This window comes from Equus przewalskii, chromosome 1, assembly GCF_037783145.1.
Source record: "Equus przewalskii isolate Varuska chromosome 1, EquPr2, whole genome shotgun sequence".
NCBI lineage: Eukaryota > Metazoa > Chordata > Mammalia > Perissodactyla > Equidae > Equus > Equus przewalskii.
In genome coordinates this window covers 125,535,747-125,555,149 of record NC_091831.1, presented here as the reverse complement: position 1 = coordinate 125,555,149, position 19,403 = coordinate 125,535,747, and the positions used below count along the sequence as shown (strand labels likewise).

General features: G+C 44.4%; 1 protein-coding gene across 3 annotated transcripts in view; it reads left to right on the top strand.

Moving 5' to 3' along the window:
* Window positions 1-19,403, top strand: part of IQCH (IQ motif containing H) — a 177,722-nt gene that overhangs the window by 141,617 nt on the left and 16,702 nt on the right. For 2 of the 3 annotated variants that reach the window (XM_070622800.1, XM_070622791.1), the window contains one exon: window positions 13,394-13,564. In XM_070622800.1, the coding sequence (XP_070478901.1) occupies window positions 13,394-13,564 (171 nt within the window). Of the gene's footprint in view, window positions 1-13,393; window positions 13,565-19,403 lie in introns of those variants that run through there. The other variant, XR_011540770.1, reaches the window with a different exon arrangement.

Sequence of the window (19,403 nt, the reverse complement as noted above, 5' to 3'; positions counted from 1 at the left end):
AGGTCTCTAACTAACTTTAATCACCAGAAACATTGCCAGGTCAGGGCAAGTCTGGGCACTCACACTGCCTCCTGGACTTTTCAGGAGGGGCCATGGTTCCACAGGACCCAGGAGGGCAGTAGGCAGGGGAAAGGAACAGCCTCCTTGTTCATGCTTGGTTAGACCAAAAGATCCTCCCCGTACATGTTTACAGCTTGTCCCCTGGTATCACAACAACAAAGCTGAGTGGCCCTTTCCTACTTCCAGCTGTCCCCTGGGTCAAGACCTTTTGTGTGATAAATTTTCCTTTGCAAAGTTGTTGTTAACGTTCATTTTAACTTAACTTTACCTGTACCACAATGTTGGGGTGACAAAGTACAGAGTAATTTGCTCTAGGCCTTACCTCTAGCTTAAAATAGCCCTGAATCACTCCCCTCCCACAATATGGCACTAATTGCTTTTCTCATTGATCACGTCCCAAGTACTCTCCAGGACAAGCAAGCTGACTGGCTTGTTGGTTCCCATGTTGCATAACCGCATCCTCATCCCACCTCCCACATGCCACCTTCACTCCTACAACTTGCCTTTCCTTTCTTTTCTGTACTTCCTTTCTTTCAAACATGTTTCAAAGTCCAGCTCCCCATGGAAACTCACCTTAATTAATCCCACTTCAACTGCCACTTCATCCTCTAGCCTCCCAGAGCTGAGGTATCATATTGATGGCCAGAGTAATTATCAACAATAATATTAACTATTTATTGAATTTTTGTCAAGTACCAGGCCCTCCATTATGTATTTTACATGTAGTATTCCTAATCCTCACACCCTGAGAAGTGGGTATTATTATCCCTAACTTACAAATGAGGAAACTGAGGCCAGGGTGATGCATTCAAGGTCACACAGCTACTAAGTGGCAAATTCAGGGCTTAAACCATGACTTCACTGGCTGCCAAGCCCCAGCGCTTTCTCACCCAGCAGATGCTCACTGTTATACTGCACTGAATTGATGCTGACTTCCTTTGTAAGTCTCTCTCCCCTCCTCAACCACCATCACCAAAGAAAATGTATATTTCTCTTGTATATCCTCAATATGCTTGTTGAATTGAGTTGAACAGCTTAAAGCCAGAAAATACATCTCCTATTTTTTTTAATATATTCCATCCTTGTGCTCAGCACATAAGGTAATCATTAAATGTTAATGACTAAGCAAAATGGAATAAAATCAGTGTTGTGGTAGCCATTTTTAAGCTTTAAGAGTTTAAATGAGCAAGCCCATGCACAGCAACCACAGCTGGGAGCGCCATATTGCCATTAAGCCAGAAGGTGGATTCATGGGATGGGAACATTGAAAACAGACACCACAAGAATGGTTGTCAGTTTTCTAAACCACTTTCTACAAGTAGCTACTGCTTCCTCCTCATAAAAATTTCACATTGATTAGCCTGCTAGGTGAAAAATCCCAGGCAAAAACCTTAGTGTCAGAGGAGTTTAGAATAACCACTAAGTACTGGGCCAACGTTGGAGGTGATATGGGCAATAGAGAGAGTCATTCCCATGTAGCTGGTCAAAAACGTAACAGAATAGCCATCCAGATTTCTATTAGGGGCTTTATCTTTCAGGGTAAATGCCTTTGTTCTTATCATTAGATTAATGAAATGCAATCTCACATTCCAACATATATGGATAGCCAAATGTGTATTTGGTGAGGAATAGTGTCTTATGCTACCAATTTCCGCTTCCTTTTGCTTTCTTTGCTCATAGCACGAAATTTCAGACTTTTCGCCAAAACCTTACTATGTAGCTTTTTAACTTAATTAAATATATAGGCAATTACTGACACCATCTGTCTTCATAGAAAAAGAACAAGGAGTGACACAAAAGACTGGGACTCTGAAGGGAATATTTAGCAAACAAAACCTTTAGCTCCACAGTAATATTTCTTTTTACAATCCCTTACGTTACTTTAAATGATTTTTTTTAGAAATAATGAATTTAGGCTATACTTAAAATGTGGTGGCTTTGGCATGATTTTTTAAAGAGGAAATATCAAGTAATTCATTGCTTTTTCAGTAAAACAAAAACTTAAACATGCCGTTGAACATCTGTTACTAGTACAGTCTAACACAGCACTTAAAATCCTTTCAAATCCCTGAAAACCTTTATAAAGTCACATGAATCTTTTGCATAAATAGAACTGTTTTAACAACATGTATATTCCTTTAAACATATATTTTGCTTTCTTAAACATTAGATCCATTGTGTTGCCCTGCTATTCCAAGACCTTGCAAATAAATAAACGGAATGTGTTCACTTCTTGGGAAAGTTGGTCTTCCCGGATCGTGCCACATTCCTAGCCCTCACTAGAGTACTTAGTTATTTATGTGAGTTCTTTAACCTTTTTGGATTTCTCCACAAATGTCTCAATATTTCTTTGTCTTTATACAGCCCTTTTATTATAAGCTCTCAAAGTGCTTTACGGACAAATAATGGGGAAGGTGAGGCAGAAAGATGTTAAGTGACTTGTCCAAAGTCCCACAGTAAACCACAGGCCTTGCTCTGGCTTCGGAACCAGCTAGGAAGTGGTGCAGCTTCTGGATGTGGCTGCAGCATCACGGCGCTCTCTCAAGTTCGGCCAAGCACGTGTTCCCCTTGCCAGGTGGAGAGGAATCTCCAAGACTGAGCACAGGAGAGAAAACCTGCACTTCAGAGTTAGGCAAACCTGGATCTTAATCTGAGCCCTGTTGCTTAGCTGTGGAACCCAGGCACGTTTCTGGGTTCTTTGAGCTCCACTTCCACTTCTATAAAATGGGAGTGTCAATATCTGCCTCACAAGGGTCTTGTGAGGATGACATGAGATAATTCCAGAGAGCCTTGTACATAATCGACCCTTAACATGCATTGCTTTCCCTTCCTCTCTTCTGCCCCATGTCTCCCTGGAGTCTGTCCTCCACGTGGTCAAATAGGCAGCTTTTAAATGTTGCTGCTGTCAAAAAAGATGGCCTGTGGCCCTGATAGGGTGCTGATCTTTCAAACACCAGAGTCTGTAGACAACAAAGGCAAAGTCCTGGAATCTAGATTTATCTCTCAGCCAAATCTGAAAGGTTCCATTATGACAAACGTGTTACCTGGCACTCAGCCCTCAACTGTCAGGATTAGTCAGGATTTATTGGATTAACTTGGTGGGGACGAGGAGGTGTCCCTTGGTGCGCATAGGGTTTGCGGGAGCCCCTACCACAGAAGGCAGGCAGAGATTCTGGGAGGCCCCTGGAACGAGCAACAGGAGGCAAGAGGGGAAGTGGACATGTCTAGGACAAAGCTGTGCTGTGTCAAGTGCCCCCTTGCCTGACCAGTCCTGCCTGTCTTCTGGATTTGTCCATGCCCAGGCCTGCTCGCTCCCGGAGCTGATAGAAAGTGAAAGCCCGCGATGGGAAGTAGGAGCAAGTGTACTTACTGCCTTTTAGGAAAGCAACGCTGTGTCCTCAGAGCCAATTGAGTCTTTTTGACAGATGCTAACATGTTATCCCTTCCAGCCCGTGACTGCTTGGTGAGCCCCAGGTGTTAACCTCGCTGGCCACTAGTTTGCGTTAGTGTCTGTAGCAGGTATTTTTCACCCACATATGGAAAAGCTTTTTAAGGTATAGACTTGAAGAATACTTAGAATAAATTCAGAGGGCACTTTGGGAGGTGGTTTATCACAGGCTGCCTCATTCAGTCGTTATTTACACACTCAACTAGATTCAAAAAAGTGGCCATACAAATCGTGTGGGTGTCCTTCCTAAAATGGGTCTCCCAGGGATTGGTGTGTGTGTGTCTGTGTGTGTGTCTGTGTAACAGCTTCACTGAAGTATCACATACCATAAAATTCACCCCTTTAAAGCATATACTTCATGAGTTTTAGTATATTCACAGAGTTATGCAATCATCACCATTATCTAATTTTAGATCATTTCCCTTACACTAAAAAGAAACTCTTTACCCATTAGAATTCATTCCCCATACCCTTTTTCCCTCAGCCACTGGAAAACATTTTCTGCCCCTGTGGCTTTCCCTATTCTGGACATTTCATATAAATGGGATCACATAATAGGTGGTCTTTTGTCACTGGCTTCTTTCACTTTTATCATAACCTTTTCAAGGTTCATCCATGTTGTCACATGTATCAGTGCTTCATTCCTTTTAACGGCTGAATAATATTCCATAGTATGGATAGCCCACATTTTGTTTATTCATCAGTTGATGGACACTTGGGTTGCTTCCACTTTTTGACTGTTATGAATAATACTGCTGTGAACACTCATGTACAAGTTTTTGGGTGAAGACGTCTCATTTCTCTTGGTTGTATACCTAGAAGTAGAAGTGATTGGTCATATGGCAACTCAAAGTTTAACTTTTTAAGGAACTGCCAAACTGTTTTTTAAAGTGGCTGCACCGTTTTACAGCCTCACTAGCAATGTATGAGGGTTCCAATTTCTCCCTAGCTTTGCCAATACTTATTAATGTCTTTTTTATTTCAGCCATCCTTGCGGGTGTGAAGTGGTATCTCTCCTGCCTGTGTTTTAAAGGGAAGACTTTTTTCCTTATGTTATTTAATTGAATCATCCAACAAAGATTTATTGCACCCACTAATATCAGGAGTGCTGTGCTAGGCATTGTGCAGGATGCAGAGATGAATAAGAAAAGTCCCTGCTCTCGGTCTCATTCTCGTCTCTGGGAATTTCCCAAGTGTAAACAAACATGCCTTGGACTTGAGATCAAGAGCTCTGAGCTCTGGTCTGAACTCTGCTCTTGACCAGATTTCCTGGCTGAACTAGACCAACTTCAAGGCCACAGCTCTGATAGCCCATGTTTCCCGCCTACATATTCTACAACTGAGGCTGTTCTTTATAAAAATTCTTGTTTACTGGAGCTGTGAAGGAAGCTGGGGGGGAAAGGCAGACTCTGCTAACTCATCGCACGGAGGGGGCCAGTGCCGCGCACTCGGCCTCATCGCACTTTGCATGTGAGTCTCCACGTCCGCAAGGACTGGGCACAGGAACCTCCCAACGGGAGCCACAGAGCAAGAGCTTTCTGCTTTGAAAATTCACACAAAAGCCTTTTGGAGATTATTTGTAGTAGCTTTAAAGGAACACTTCTCAACCAAGCAGATCGTTCCCCAGCCATGACGTGTATAGCGTGAAAACTAAAGGAGAATAACTATCGACAGCGTGGGATTATTAGATTGAATTGCCATAGAAGAAGCATCTATAATTACTAGTCCTAGAAACCTGCAATAGGTTATAAATATTGGGTTTTCATGTTTTTTACAGTTTAGTGCTTAATGTCAAAATAAGTGGGCTTCCAAAAATGCATGATAAAAAAGAAGTGAGTGTGTCATTCTGTACCTTAAGAATACAAATAACGTCAGTTAGGCCATCAGTCTAGAAAGTAATAGACGATCATAAATGTATAGAGGTAGTGGGAGAAATTTGGAAAGGAAGCCGAGAAAGCAAAAGTATATTAAAAGATTTGTGGGGTTTTTTTGTAAAAGTGAAAAACAAATGCAACTGCTGCTGATGCAGGTTTAAATTTCAATATTTTTCATATTGTATCCCCAACTTAATTTTGAATGTAGTTTCTACATATCTTGAAAGAATTTCCAAAGTCACAGAGAAGCTTCTGGTACTAGAAAGAAATCGGGCTATTGATGCTGGTAATTCGGTGTCATGGAAAGAGCTGGACCAGGAGTCAGGAAACTTGGGCTTTGATCCCAGCTCTTCCCCTAACTGTGGGACCTGGGCGAGTGAGTTCACCTCTCAGGGTCCTCGTCCGTAAAATGAGGAGGTGGAATGAGGGAGGTCTGAAGTTGGCCAGAACAGGACTCTTTAAGACCTCCCTGGGCCCTGAGTATTTTTAGTTTTAGAGAATCTAAAGTATTAAAATTCACTGTCATGGAAATGTGATTTAGGCATAACCGTGTAAGAGTTGTGTGGCATTTAACTGACATATCAAAAATTTTAATACTTTTTAAACATTTTTTATTGTTATTTTGAGGTTTGCTTTTCATATTTGGGAGCCAGTCACATTTTTTGTTCAGAAGCCAAATATTTTGAAGGCCTTTGAAAATTGTGGAGGCCCTAGGCATGGCCCCAGACTCCAAAGGCTCACATAAGGCAGAGTCCAGGGTGGGTGGTACAGAGAATGGATGCTCTAGTCGCTCAGAGACAGCCTCGTGCAGCTGTGATTTAAATCGTGCCCAGAAGGACAAATAGGATTAATAGAAACAGAGGGAATGACCTCCAAGATGAATGCTGAGAGTCTCAGTTGCTGATCAGGGCCCAGGTGACTGCCCCATACGGCGGCAACAGCCCTTCTTCTCCTCTCGCGCGGACTGGGCTATCCCAGCAGCCGCCACTAGGTGGCAACATGCCAAGAGGCAGCAGTCCTCTCCGCCTGTCTATTGATTTTTTTTATGTAATACAAACCATTCTTACCAAATATCATAATCACATTAATATTTTGCTAACTGAAAACTCTTCCAGTCCAGTCTATCACCTTCTTTAAAATTAAGTATCGAGTGTGTTGTTTACCACAATGAAGAGCTCTGTACTGTCTGGTGATAATCAAAATGGGAAGAATTATCGCTTCTTAGCTGCCTATGGAAGTATGTTCTCTGTGTGATAGCTGGAATTCTGGATCCCGTTTTGAAACAGCACCTGAGAAGAGGTGAATGTGCACCCCGTCTTTGAGAAGATGGCAAAATGCCGAAGTCAAGAGCCAAGCATACGAGTCCCCGCCCCCGCGACCCCCCCAGACTCTGCTCCTGGCAGTCACACAGGGAAGAAGCAACTGGGGTCCAAGGCGGAGACCATCACAGATAGGTCTGTGCTTATAGACAAGGAACCTGAGGCTCAGAGAGGAGAAGGAAGTTAGGATCACAGAGACAGTAAAGGGCAAGGCTGACGCGCCCGGCGAGGTCCTGTGACTCTGATCCAGTGCTCTTTCTATTTCAGCGAAGCCACTGACCTCCCTCAAGGCACAAGGTCTTCAGTCCCCATTACCCCCAAGCTGCTGTCACTTCTTTTTCTCTGCCAATCTGCCCCTGTCCTTCTCAACCTTATTTCGTCTTGGCCTAGACATGGTGAGAAGCATGTCCCTTAGCGAAGGCCTCAGGTCCTACAGACCTCACTTCTCCCCAGCCAAGGAGAGCCTTGAGCCCAAGGCTCAAAAGTGACAGCAGAGGAAAAGAGGCCTCCCTACCAGGAACTGATTCTGCTTCATCCCTCCAACCCAGTCAAGCACACCCTCCTGATTTCACAGCTGAGAGAGGAGACAAGATGCCTGAGATCTTAGCCCACCCTCTAGAACTTCATTCCACAAAGGCGTTTCCAACTTAACAGGCCCAAACCTGAAATCTTGATTGTACCCTTTAAACTATTCATCCTGCAGTCTGCCCCTGTCAATAAATGGTAGCACCATCCTTCCATTTTTTCAGGGCAAAAGTCTTGGAGACATCCTGACTCCTCTCTTTCTCTCACACCCTGCATCCAACCCATCAGTAAGTCCTTTAGGATCTAGTTTTGAAATATGTCTATAAAATGGCTACTTCTCTTACGCTTTACTGTTAGCATGCTGGCCCGACCACCGTTCTCTCTCACCTGGATTACTGCAGTAGCCGTGAACTGGCCTCCCTTTTCCATCCTTGCCCCCTCACGGGCTCTTCCACCCACCACAACCAGAGTGTCCCTTTAGAAATATAAGTTAGATCATGGCAGTCCTCTGCTCAACGCTTTCCAATGGATGCCCCGCCTCCACAGTTGCAAGTAGGAAAAAAGCCCTCGAGTCTGTATTCAGCCAAAACAATAAGGACAGAGGGAACCTTGGCCTACCTGTGGCTGCATTGCTCAGCAAGCAGAGTTGCTGAGCGGGTGGCCTGGCCTCTACAGCTTAGCCACAGCTGTGGGGACCCAGGACTGAGGGTTTGGTCTCGCTCTAGGAAGAATCAAGTGGTCCCGTGTTGGTTTCCTATCCGACCGGGACCGTCAATAAAGATACGAACACCGGCAGGGAGGTGGTGCACACTTCCCTCAGCCAAGATGGGAGCGGAGGACGGTGGGCTGTGTGTCACACTCCGCACTCTGATGCCGTCCCTGTGGGGAGTGAATTCTCAGTGCTGCATCTCTCAGTTGCCTTGGTTGGAGGATGTGCCTTTTAGAAACTTCTCCATGAGTGAGGAATCTCCACAATCCCCAGTTGCTCCATAGACACATCTGGAAGCCACCGAGGGAAGGTCCACGAGGACCATTATCTCCAGTGCTTAGTCAAGGAAAGTGTGGCCCAGAGAGGTGACTTGCTGAGCATCACGGATATTTGTCTCAGACCCTGGTACCCAGATCTGGGCCTTTAGCAGGTCAGGCATCCTTCTGGAGCCTTGGGTTCTTCTCCTTACCAGAAAGAAAAAAAGATGATGATGATGAAGAAGAAAAGAAAACCCAGAGATGGGTCTGTAAAACATCTATGAAATTCTATGCGTCTTCAACGAATGTTTTTTGCTCTATAAACTCATCTCTCAGTCCCATACCTACCCTGATGCCCATAAGAGTAGGTTGGCAAGACCGAACTCTTTGCTACAGAACTTTATTTGCACTTGGAGGCAGCCACAGAATGCAGAGCCCCAGCACATCTGCCCACATCTGCATGCTCTGCCACCAATCCATCCTGCCTGTCACAGGAACCAGGCCAACGCAGCAGGGGTGAGCAGGCGCCTCCATCTGCCTAGAACAGCTAAGGCAAAAAGGGCTCAGTCCTGGCCTCCCTCCCACACCTCCCCATATAGAAGCATATCTACCTTTTCATCCCAAAGCTTGCAGCCCAAACAGGACCCAGAGCCTGGGAACAGAACAATTCTGGGCAAGCTCGCCTCTGCCTGACGCTGTCTTCTGGTTCTCAGATACTTTAAAGGTCGGTGAGGTGGCTACAGTTTCTCCGCTTCCCTTCTGCCTGGGTTGCGCCCACTCTGCCCCAGGACTGCGACGCAGCTGCAGTGCGCAGGGCTTCAGGCGTAGTGCGAGTCAGGACGGTGGAGAGCAGGGGCCTCTGCAGCAAGTCCCCCGCCCACCCCTACTGGCCCCGCCCCTGCTGAAGTTGCAACAGACCGTTTTGCAACTAATCCGATAGAAATAGAATGTAAGTCACATGCATAATTTTTAACTTTCTAGTAGCCTCATTTTAAAATGTAACCAAAAAAGGATGCACACAACTTTAATAATGTGTTTTATTTAACCCAACATAACCAAACTATTATCATTCAGCATGTAATCAGTATAAAATATTATTAATGAAATATTTCATGTTCTTTTTGACCCCCACAGTCTCCAAAATCTGGTGTTACTAGACATCTCAATTTGAAACAGCCACATTTCAAGTGCTCAAGAGCCACAAGTGGCTAGTGGCTACCATATTAGATAGTGCCAATCTAGAATATACATGAAAGTCTGTATATAATTGCACTTACCATAATTCTGCTAGTAGTAGCAACCAACTGTTAACATTTGGTTATATTCTCATGTAGTCTTTTCCATGTATAGTATTAGTTTTGCAAAGCTGAATTCATAAGGCCTACAGGACTTTATATCCTGTTCTTGCTGTTTTGAGTATCTTCCTACATCATCAAAAGTTATTCACAATCATTATTTTTAGTGATAATATCACAGACTATTCCATCCCTTGCATGTGTCCTCTTTTTAACCAAGGTCCAAATGTTGGAAAGCTGCAATTTTTCATTATTACAAGTAATGCTGAGATGAATATTTTGGTCTTGCTTGTGCTTCTTAAGGCCTTGATGTAAATCTCTTTAGTATTCTAGCCATTTTTGATAAAATAATTTTCAAATATCATCAATCGGTCAAAGAACTATCCACAAGTGATTTATGACTAGGAGCTGGGACACCTTGGTTTCTCATCCCACCCCTTTGATACCTGGCTCTGTAACATAGGGCAGACCACTTCCCTCTCCACCAGAGTTGCTCCATTTCTAAAGCAAACTGATTGTATTAGACGATTTTTAAGAGTCTTTCGAGCGCTAACCTTCAGTGATGTTTTCCCTCGCCCTCACATCTAATCAATTAACCTGTCAAGCTAGTCGTTACAAGTCCTGCAAGTCATGTCAAAGCCACCTCCTAGACATTTAAAAATCCATCCACTTCTCTCCATGCCCACTCAGAGTGCCTCTGTACAAGCTTCATTGTCGCTCATCTAAATTGTGATGGGGGTAGCCAGCACAGAGAAAGATTAGGTTCTCAAGTTAGCATCCAAGTCCAAAAGCAAGAATAGGATTAAATGAGACCCTGTGTGAAGGCATGGGGCTGGCACAGGGGGGATGCTCAAGGAATATTTGCTGCATTTGAATCTGAAACCAGCTTCAAGAGACCCACCTACACCCTGTTCCGGAAAGGCTGCAGAGGAGGGAAGCATCAGAGGTGCCCTGCTGCGAGCCGAGCCCTGCCCCAGACACGGGGCTGCGGGAAGACAAAGACAGCAGCCTCCCCTAAAGGGCTGCTGGTCCAGAGGGGGGACAGGAACCCCTGTACACAAAGCAAGCATGCCGCAGGCGGTGTCTTCAATGGAGAAACCAGATGGAGAACAGAACAATTATCTGAGCCATTCAGGCAAGCCTGCTGCTGAGGAAAAGGCTGAAAGAAATTTGTTCTACTATTTCTTTTGTGAACCGAGGGGGTAGGGCAGCCTGAGGAAGCAAAGTTCTTCTGCTCTGGAAAGACCAGAGTTCTGGCCTATGCTCTATGATCTTAGGCAAACCAGGAAGCCACTTTTCCATCTCAGTACCTTCATCGGTCAAATGGAGATAGAGTAATACCAGCATTGCCCAAAGCTAACCACCTACAGGATTGGGGTGTTGTGAGGTTGAAGACAACGATTATGAATGGGGAAAACAGGTATGATGTGGGGCAATCTAATAATAGCTGCATCGGCGACTGAAAATGTGTGTCCTAAGATCCCACTCCTCTAAAAGGAAATGCTTAGTAATCATAAATAACATTCGCATAGAACTTTATCATTTGTAAGGCAATTTCATGTGTATTTATTTTATTTTGTTTTCAAAATCTTTGGTAGGTATTATCATTTGCTCCTTTTACACTTGAGGATCCTGAGATTGAAGGAGCTTAAATAACTCATTCAAGTTCACACTACTTGAGGGCCAGATTTAGGCTGTGCGCCTCCTCAGTTCTCTCTTTCCCCTACGCTGTGCTGCCTTCCCATTAAAATCCTGATCACCAAAACATTAATGTTATTAGCGTAAATATTAAAAATGGGTGTTAGATACATTTCCCTTTGATCGAGAACATTAAAACATCAAAATAGAGGCTCTTGGGAAAAAAACCAAGCCTGACGCGCAAGAATAGCAAAGTTCACTTTCTCGTGTTAAGGAAAAGTAGCTGTCTCCATCTGATTTGCATTTCATGCCATACAGCAGGAAATATTTAAGTTGACAAATAGGATATTTACAACTGCAACAGATACTTGGCAGTTAGTTTTTAACAATTGTTGCAAATGTGATTTATTTGCTATTATAAAAGGGCATTACTGTGCGAATATGACTCCTGAAATTAGCTTCAGTTTAGCAAGGGGCCCTGACAGTTTGACCTCTTAATATCCTTATAATGATGCCATTTACAGTCAATGCTTACTCAAGTCACTCACTGCTAGATTTGTTTGAGAGGAGTCCACTCTAGGGCAGATATATTATGTATTTTAACATACCGAGTTGGTGTATGGGGCACATGTAGGCCTTCTAAGACGAAAAAAATGTTTAATCAAGTCTTCACAAAAATGTGTTAGTTTCCAACTTCCTACAGTGAAAATGCATTACTGCTAATTACAGCATACTCCAGAAATACAATACTTCATGTTTTCTCCACAAGACGTTTCCACGGCATGGATTATATTAAACAAGAAAGTGTTTTGATTCTCTGCAACTTGAGCTTTTAATTTGACTGGGAACTGGTACAGGGTAAGGAATGGACGGGCCAGGAGCAGTGCCATCTCCTCCATCAGGGAATGGGAAGAGGGTGGACTTGGAGCCAGGCAGAACTAGATTCAAATCCCAGCATGACCACTTCCTGGCTCTATGGACTTGGGTACCTCTCTGAACCTCTGTTTCTTCATCTACGATGTTTATTTTTAGGTTATTGTAAAGATCTGAGGTGTTTGTGAAGCAAGTACTTGATACGTGGGAGCCAATCACGTTTGTGTTGCTTGTCAAAGCTCAAATGTCACCTTGTTCGTGATGCAGCCCTGACTTCACTAGACAAAGTCAGTCTGTCCTTTCTTTCTGCTTCAGCAGTACTTTGTTCCGTCCCTTTATTATATCATGTATTACATTGTGTTGTAATTAATTGAATACGTATGTATTTGTCTTCCCCTTCTTGATGGCAGGACCTGAGCCTATTTATCTTAGACACTTGCGTGACTAGCATAATAATACACCTTGAGCATTGAACCAAGGAGGATTCTGGGGTGCTGCTGGATTCAGTGTAGGGATGGGGGTGACGTGCGCAATTAAGGATGGTCTGCCGCAGGAGAGGGGAGAGGTGGCACATGACCCACTTTTGCCATCGCCAGTTTAGCACACGGTAGATCCTCAGGAAACATGTGTCAAAGGAATTGATGGACATTACTCAGTTACCTATTAGCTTTCTGTAGCTGATTGCTCACAAATGTCTATTTTTCAAAGCATTTTAATTTTCATTGCACCATCATATTCCTCTAATAATGCTGTGATTCAGCCGGGGTGGGAGTTTTCACTGCTTCCCAGTTGAGGATACTGTGACATCGTGGGGGTAGTGAAGAGACTTTCCTGCACTCTCCTAGCAAAATGGTGGTACAGCTCAGACTTACAGGCCAACCACAGGTTTCCTTAAGAATCACTGAGAGGCCCAGGGAGGCCAGCTGGCACTGCTTTTTCTGAAATCAGGGCAAATTGCCCTTTTCTCATAATTACTCATTCTCCCCGTCTCTGTCTGCTCCCTTTAGTCTCCCGCCCTCTGAAGCTCCTGTCCAGCCTCATTTTTCTCAGTAGAAAACATTGCCCTGACCGTCTTAGAAACGGCAAACCACAGGCAGAAAAATCAGAGTCAACATAAACCTTTCAGAACCGCTGCCTCCATTAGACTATCTTGGCTAGGTGTTTGCGTTTGTGTAACTTCCCACAGGAACCTTGAATCTTCTGTTGAGAATCAGACTGGGGGCTCCACCCTTCAGCTGAACGAAGGAGAGACAGAAGCAAAAACATCTATTCCATTCAGTCACGTGTTCACTGGTTTAGTTGGGTCTGGTGTGGTTTGGTCTCGTCCTGGGAGGCTGAGCCTTTCTCTCCCGATTGCTCATCTCAGCCTCACTTCTACGGCTCCTGTTTCACCAGGTGTGGGCGACAGGCCTCAAGCTCTCCTACAGTGACCAGCTGGCCCTGACTCAGCTCACCTTATACCTGACCAACGGCCATCTGGATTGCAGTCTAAGCACTCTTAACGTGCCCTGCTTTGTCCCCAAGACAGAGAAGAAAACGAGACGCCTTAATGCCCCATCAGTGCCGGTAAGCACCAGACGCCGCCTGATTCTCTATGGTGTTCGGCAACACTCAGCCGCCACTTTCTGAGCCCGGGCTGCGTGCCAGGCTCTGAGTACAGAAGGAAGAAAGACCCTCAGGCAAGTCACTTACCCTCTCAGAAATGGGTTTCTGGAATACGAATGTATTGGTCAGAGGAAAGGGGAGAGGGCATTCCAGAAAGAGGAAGCAATGTGTGGAAAGGTGAAAGAGCATGGGGTTTTCCAGGGCAAATCTGTTTGGGTGTTCCCCTCAGTCCTCAACTCACTTCCCTGGGCAGGTATATCTACACCCACTGCTTCAGTTACCAGCACCTTCTGACAAAACCCATAGAGTTCTAGCCCCAATCTCTTTTTTGAGCTTCAGCTACCTAGATCCAATATTCTACAGAACTTTTCTGCCTAGAGTCCTCAGGGTCACACTATTCCAAACTGAATTTGTCATGTCTCCTCTCCTTAGACTTCCTCTTGGGGGGTCAGGCCAGAGGCTGGTCAGACACCCCCACACCCCCTATTCCACATCCAGTCAGCAACCAGCTCACGCTGACGCGAGATGCTGTGATGCCTCAACTCAGACCCCTCCTCTCCCTCCACAAAGACTCTGCCTGAGTTTCGGCTTTCATCATCTCACACTGGTATTATGACAGCACCTCGCCAAGATTCTCTGCCCCGCTCTCTCCCCTCAGCCTAACCACACACACAGTCAAGGTGGTCACGGGCGAAAAGAAAATCTGAGCATATCGCTGCCCTACTTACAATTTTGAAATCATCTGTCATCTTCAGGAAAATCCCAGCTTCCCAGGCCCCAACCTCCCATCTCATCACTAGCCCCATCGCTAGGGTGGCTGAGGCCAGCAGTCCTGGCGCCCGTTGAGGTTTACCAAGCTCAGAACCCCGGGTGACAAAGGGGGCTGTCCGTGGGGACAGTGGGCTAGGTTGGGGAAGGAGAACAAAGGTCAAGAGGACCAGATGGCCCTTAGTGTAGGTGGGATGTGAGAGCAGATTGGGGCTCTCTGGCCACAGCTGCTCTGACAGCCAGTGGGTTTCCTCTGCCTTCTCCTACAATAGTGGGCTTCAAGCCCTTTGTGCAAATGAAGCTCTGCTTGAGATCCAAATATATCAAACAGATAAAAGAGGAATTCCAGTGGTTAATGGGGCTCCCACATGGGTGCCCTAGAGATATCTTTTCAGAGCAGTATCTCCTGTCTCTCTGCCGGGCCTCTTTGGGTCCAAGAGATGCTTCTGGATTTCAAGAATTCTTGTTTAGGGGGACAGCCTGGTGGTGTAGTGATTAAGTTTGCATGCTCCACTCTGGCAGCCTGGGGCTGGCAGATTCGGATCCCGGGTGCAGACCTATACACCATTTGTCAAGCCACGCTGTGGCGTCCCACCTACAAAATAGAGGAAGATTGGCACAGATGTTAGCTCAGGGACAATCTTCCTCAAATAAAAAAATTTTTTTAAAAATCTTTGACTTTGCCCAGGGTCCCCACAGTCACTTGCCTTGGTAGGAACTCAGTGAACACTTGGAAGGGTAACCTGGAGAGAGTGCCAGACGTCTCGGGGTCTCAGGCAGCAGCCTCCTTCTCCTCCTCAATCCGCTTATCCTGTGAGGTACCCTTGCTCATGGGAACCCCCTAAATCTCTTTGCTTATTAAGAAGAGAAGCAGAGTTGGACTCAGGAGGAGAAACAGACCTCTTTTAATTAGATCCTAGAACCTCGCTGGGAATTTCCCAGGTCCGACCGTACCTGTGGCCTCCGTCCTCACCAAAGGAACCTGCAGGACCCTAAGTTCAATACTAGAGGGAGGGACAGGAACAAAAATGGAGTCCTTCTGGCCTAGAGAACCTAACTCTGTGCCATTTCGAAAAGGAAGCTGAGTTAGTATCCAGCAGAAGACTACCAAAGACTATTGGCTGCGCTTGAGCGTGTTGCTTCAGAAGGTGGGAAGCAGAGGTTGTGCTCTGCATCAGAGAGACACTCTCGCACTTTCCTCATCTCGCTTCTAGGTTTCAATCCTAGCCAGAGGTAACATACGAGCATTCTCCTGTGATCTAGATTCTTAAACACTTTTAGGAGTTGCCTGCACGCAAAAAGGAAGCATTATGGTCATCCATAATTCAAGTATCTACACAATCACGGAATAAAAGCTATGTAGGTTTTCTGATGTGGGGATAAATTGGTTTTAGTTTTAGAAAGATAAGTTGATGGTCTCATCCTGGTGCTGCTGTGCATGTGTACACAGGCAATAGGCGATTTTTAAAAGAAACATGCACATTTGCACACACGGTACAATTTACAACCAAACTGAAGCTTCCTGAACAAGTGTGAACAGACTGCGATGCCGTCAGGTTTAGGATCAGTCAGTTGACAGCCCCCTTTGAAGACTGAAGAAAAAGGAAACGCACAGATGAAACCACGATGGTAATGAGGGAGCTTTCAGAACTAATGCCTATAAAATGCGTCCAGTTTGGGCCTATTCCCTTATATAATATGCTATGCAGGGGGAAAGCAAAAACTTTTCTGGACTCTAAAAAGAGCCGTTGTCACATATCAGAAACAGGTGGCAAACACCTGTCATTTAGACCCAGTCAGACCAGGTGCACAGGCTTCTCTGATCCAGTGTCCACCACAAATAACTGCGTGAAGGCAGATACAAGACCGGGTGAGTCCCAGACATGCGTGTTTTAGAAACGAAAAGGAGTCACCTAACGACTTTTTAACTTTTAATTAATGTTCTGTCAGAATGGGCATAAATTGTTACCCTTTTCTACCCGTCTTACTCCTCCTCTCTTTGTGGACCCCCCGCGTCATGGTTGGTAAGCAGCCAAAAGGGACCCTCTTTGCAAACATCTTAAAACAACCCAAGTCATTTATAAGCATTTTAACAGCACATGATCTATAATGAATGATTAAGTAAAACCTTTTGTGTTAAATTATGATGTTAATAATGATTCTGTCTCCTGTAATTTATTATGGATTCTCAAACGCTTCGGGTTTGATTTTGATAGAATGCAGCAACAACAGAGTTTATGTGATGACTTTATTTTTAGAACTCTTCTTTGAAGGCACACATTTTCCCGCTACTGCTGCTACTGTAATTATGTACAAAACCAATCACTCATTAGAGTTAGGATACATTATCTTCTAGACAGATGAGGCTAAATAAGCAACACATTAATAATTCAGAGAGCAGTTCATTATGCATCTGGATGCCTGCTTCGTAACTGAAATAAGAACCTCATCAGCCTCTGCCAACCCTTAAACAATAGTCCTGTGTTATTGCAACCACAGTCAAGTTTACGCTTGTTAAACTGCTACTTGGATTATTTTATCAAACATTCATTTATTTGTGGTCCCTCACTGCTGAGAACAGATTTTGGAAGCTCCTTTTTTAAGTTAATGATTTGAGCAATGGGTGTTATTAATTCTCAGAATATTATAAACATGATTAATTTTCAGGCAGAGATTTATTACATAAGGATTTCAACTATGTCAACGGAAATGCATCACTGTCAAAACAAGTATCATGGCGAAAATAGAATATGCTCCACACTTCAAGTGCTGGTGCTCAGAACTAAATCAATTTAAATTGTGGCTGAAGCAAAATTATATTCTCCAGTGAAAAGGAGTATTTCGAGCTTCCTTTATTTGGCTGGAAGCATTCTTGTTAGACTGTGATTTAGATAGGTAGTTTAATAAGACCAGACTTCTACCAATAATATTTTGTCTTCTCTTTTTTCCCCCTTGTTTTACTAGAAAAGGCGAACCTCTGAAATTCCCGCACATTCCAAATGTGGCCGGTGGGAATTTGGAGTGAAGAGCACTGGTCTGGAAGTCAGGGGTCATGAATTCTAGACCTGTCTCTGCCTCAGTTTCCTCATTTGTAAAATAAGGGAGGGCTAAATGACCCCCAAGGTCTCTTGAGGGATTTGACTTTATGGGGCCTCTAGAACGGGGTCTGTACCAAGCCTGGCCCAGCAGCCTCATGTGCAGCGTGGTGCTAGGGGTGGGGGCATTTCCTCTGAGGGACACAGGAAGGGCCCATCCCTCCCTTTTCTGCAAGAAAAGGTCTTTTTCTTGCATAATCTTTTAGAAGGGAGTAATATTGTTGTGACAGGTCATATCCTAAGTCCTCATCAGCTGTCACCTTAGCCATCAGTAAATACTTTCAGCAAGAACCAAGAAGAAGTAAATTCCGCAGGTATTAACTCAACACCTGCTTTATCCCAGGCTCTCGACCAAGCACAGAGGACATGAGGATGCGTAAGCACAGAGCTCCAAGTTTATCAAAGGACACAGACAAGCCAGCAGATAACTATAATGCATTTAATAACATGATAATAACATCCAAATGCATTGAGGCTTACTCCACATCAGGTATTTCATCTAAGTGCTTTACGTGAATCTTTATACAATCCACTATATTAGGCAAGTGCTGTTATTATGCTTGTTTTTAGATAAGAAGACTGAGGTTAAGAGATGTTCAGCAACTTATGGAAGGTCACTCAGCAAGCAAGTAGGGAAGCCAGGATGTCACCCCAGGTTTGTCAGACTTTAAAGCCTGTGTGTCTGACCATTGCACTATCCAATGATCCGACGCCAGAGTAGAGCCTCATTCTGGAAGAAGTCTCTGGTTGAGGCCCTAGAGAAAGCTCCTCTTCCACAGGCACCTTCACCTCCCTGTGTGATGAGGTTGTTTCCAGGCATATTGCCATTATCCACTGGCTTCTCATCTCCTCTGAGCTCAGCTGAGACTCAGTGAGCACTGAACAGACCAGATGGTCGTGGAGGAGTCTTCTGATGCTGCAAAATCCATTTAGCTTGTGATTTCCTTGGCAAACCTAAATAGAATGTACAGCATGAGAAGAGAGTTGATTACACAAGTGAAACTTTTAAAAATGATGTTTTCTATTTTTGTATAATACTTATACAGTTATATTCTCAATGGACATGAACTTATTTGGTCCCCGTGACAACCCCAAGAAGTAGATGAGACGGGGATTATCATACCCATTTTATAGATCAGGAAACTGAGGCTATGCAAAGTTAAGTGAGCTGCCCAAGGTCATAAAGTTAAGTGAGGAGCAAAGCCCAGGCCTTCTGATTCAAGCCCCTTTCAAATGAAAAGATTTATTGGTTGGTTGGTCAGTTTTTACTTTAAATTATTTACTTTATTTGTGAAATTATTTAGTTTAACAAATGATAATAAGAGCTAACAGTTTGTGAGTGCATACTCTGTGCCAGACACTGTTCCAAGGTCTTTACATATTCATTTAATCTTCATGACGATCCTGTCACTTGTGCTATCAGGCTGGAAGACAACCCTGCATTAGTGACAGTTTTTTCTGGTAGCATCCATGGAGTTGGTTAAGACAAAAAACAAGTAGGTGAACCATGTATGTTCACCTTTATTGGCATTATTATAACCCATTTATTAAGCACTTAATATATGCCAGGAATTTCACCAAGCACCAAGGATACAAAGACATTTGGCAAAGTCCCTGTCCTCAAGGAGTTGAAAAGAAATGTAAAAATAGCACATTCACAAGGAGAAACCGCAAGGCCGCATTTCAGTGCCCTTTGAGTGACAGCCACGCAACCTGCTGCTGGAGCTCTTAGGAGAAATGAGTGTGGACTGGCAGGGACAGGGGACACTTTACTAAGAACACAGAACTTTGTCTGTCCTTAAAGACCAGGGCAGTCAGTACATAGTGAGGAGAGGGAGACCTCCTCCAGGAGAAGGGCAGAGGCTGAAGGGAGCTCGTGGTCTGTCAGGAGATGGCAATGAACCAGCTGGGCTGGGGCAGAGAATCTGGGAAGCGAG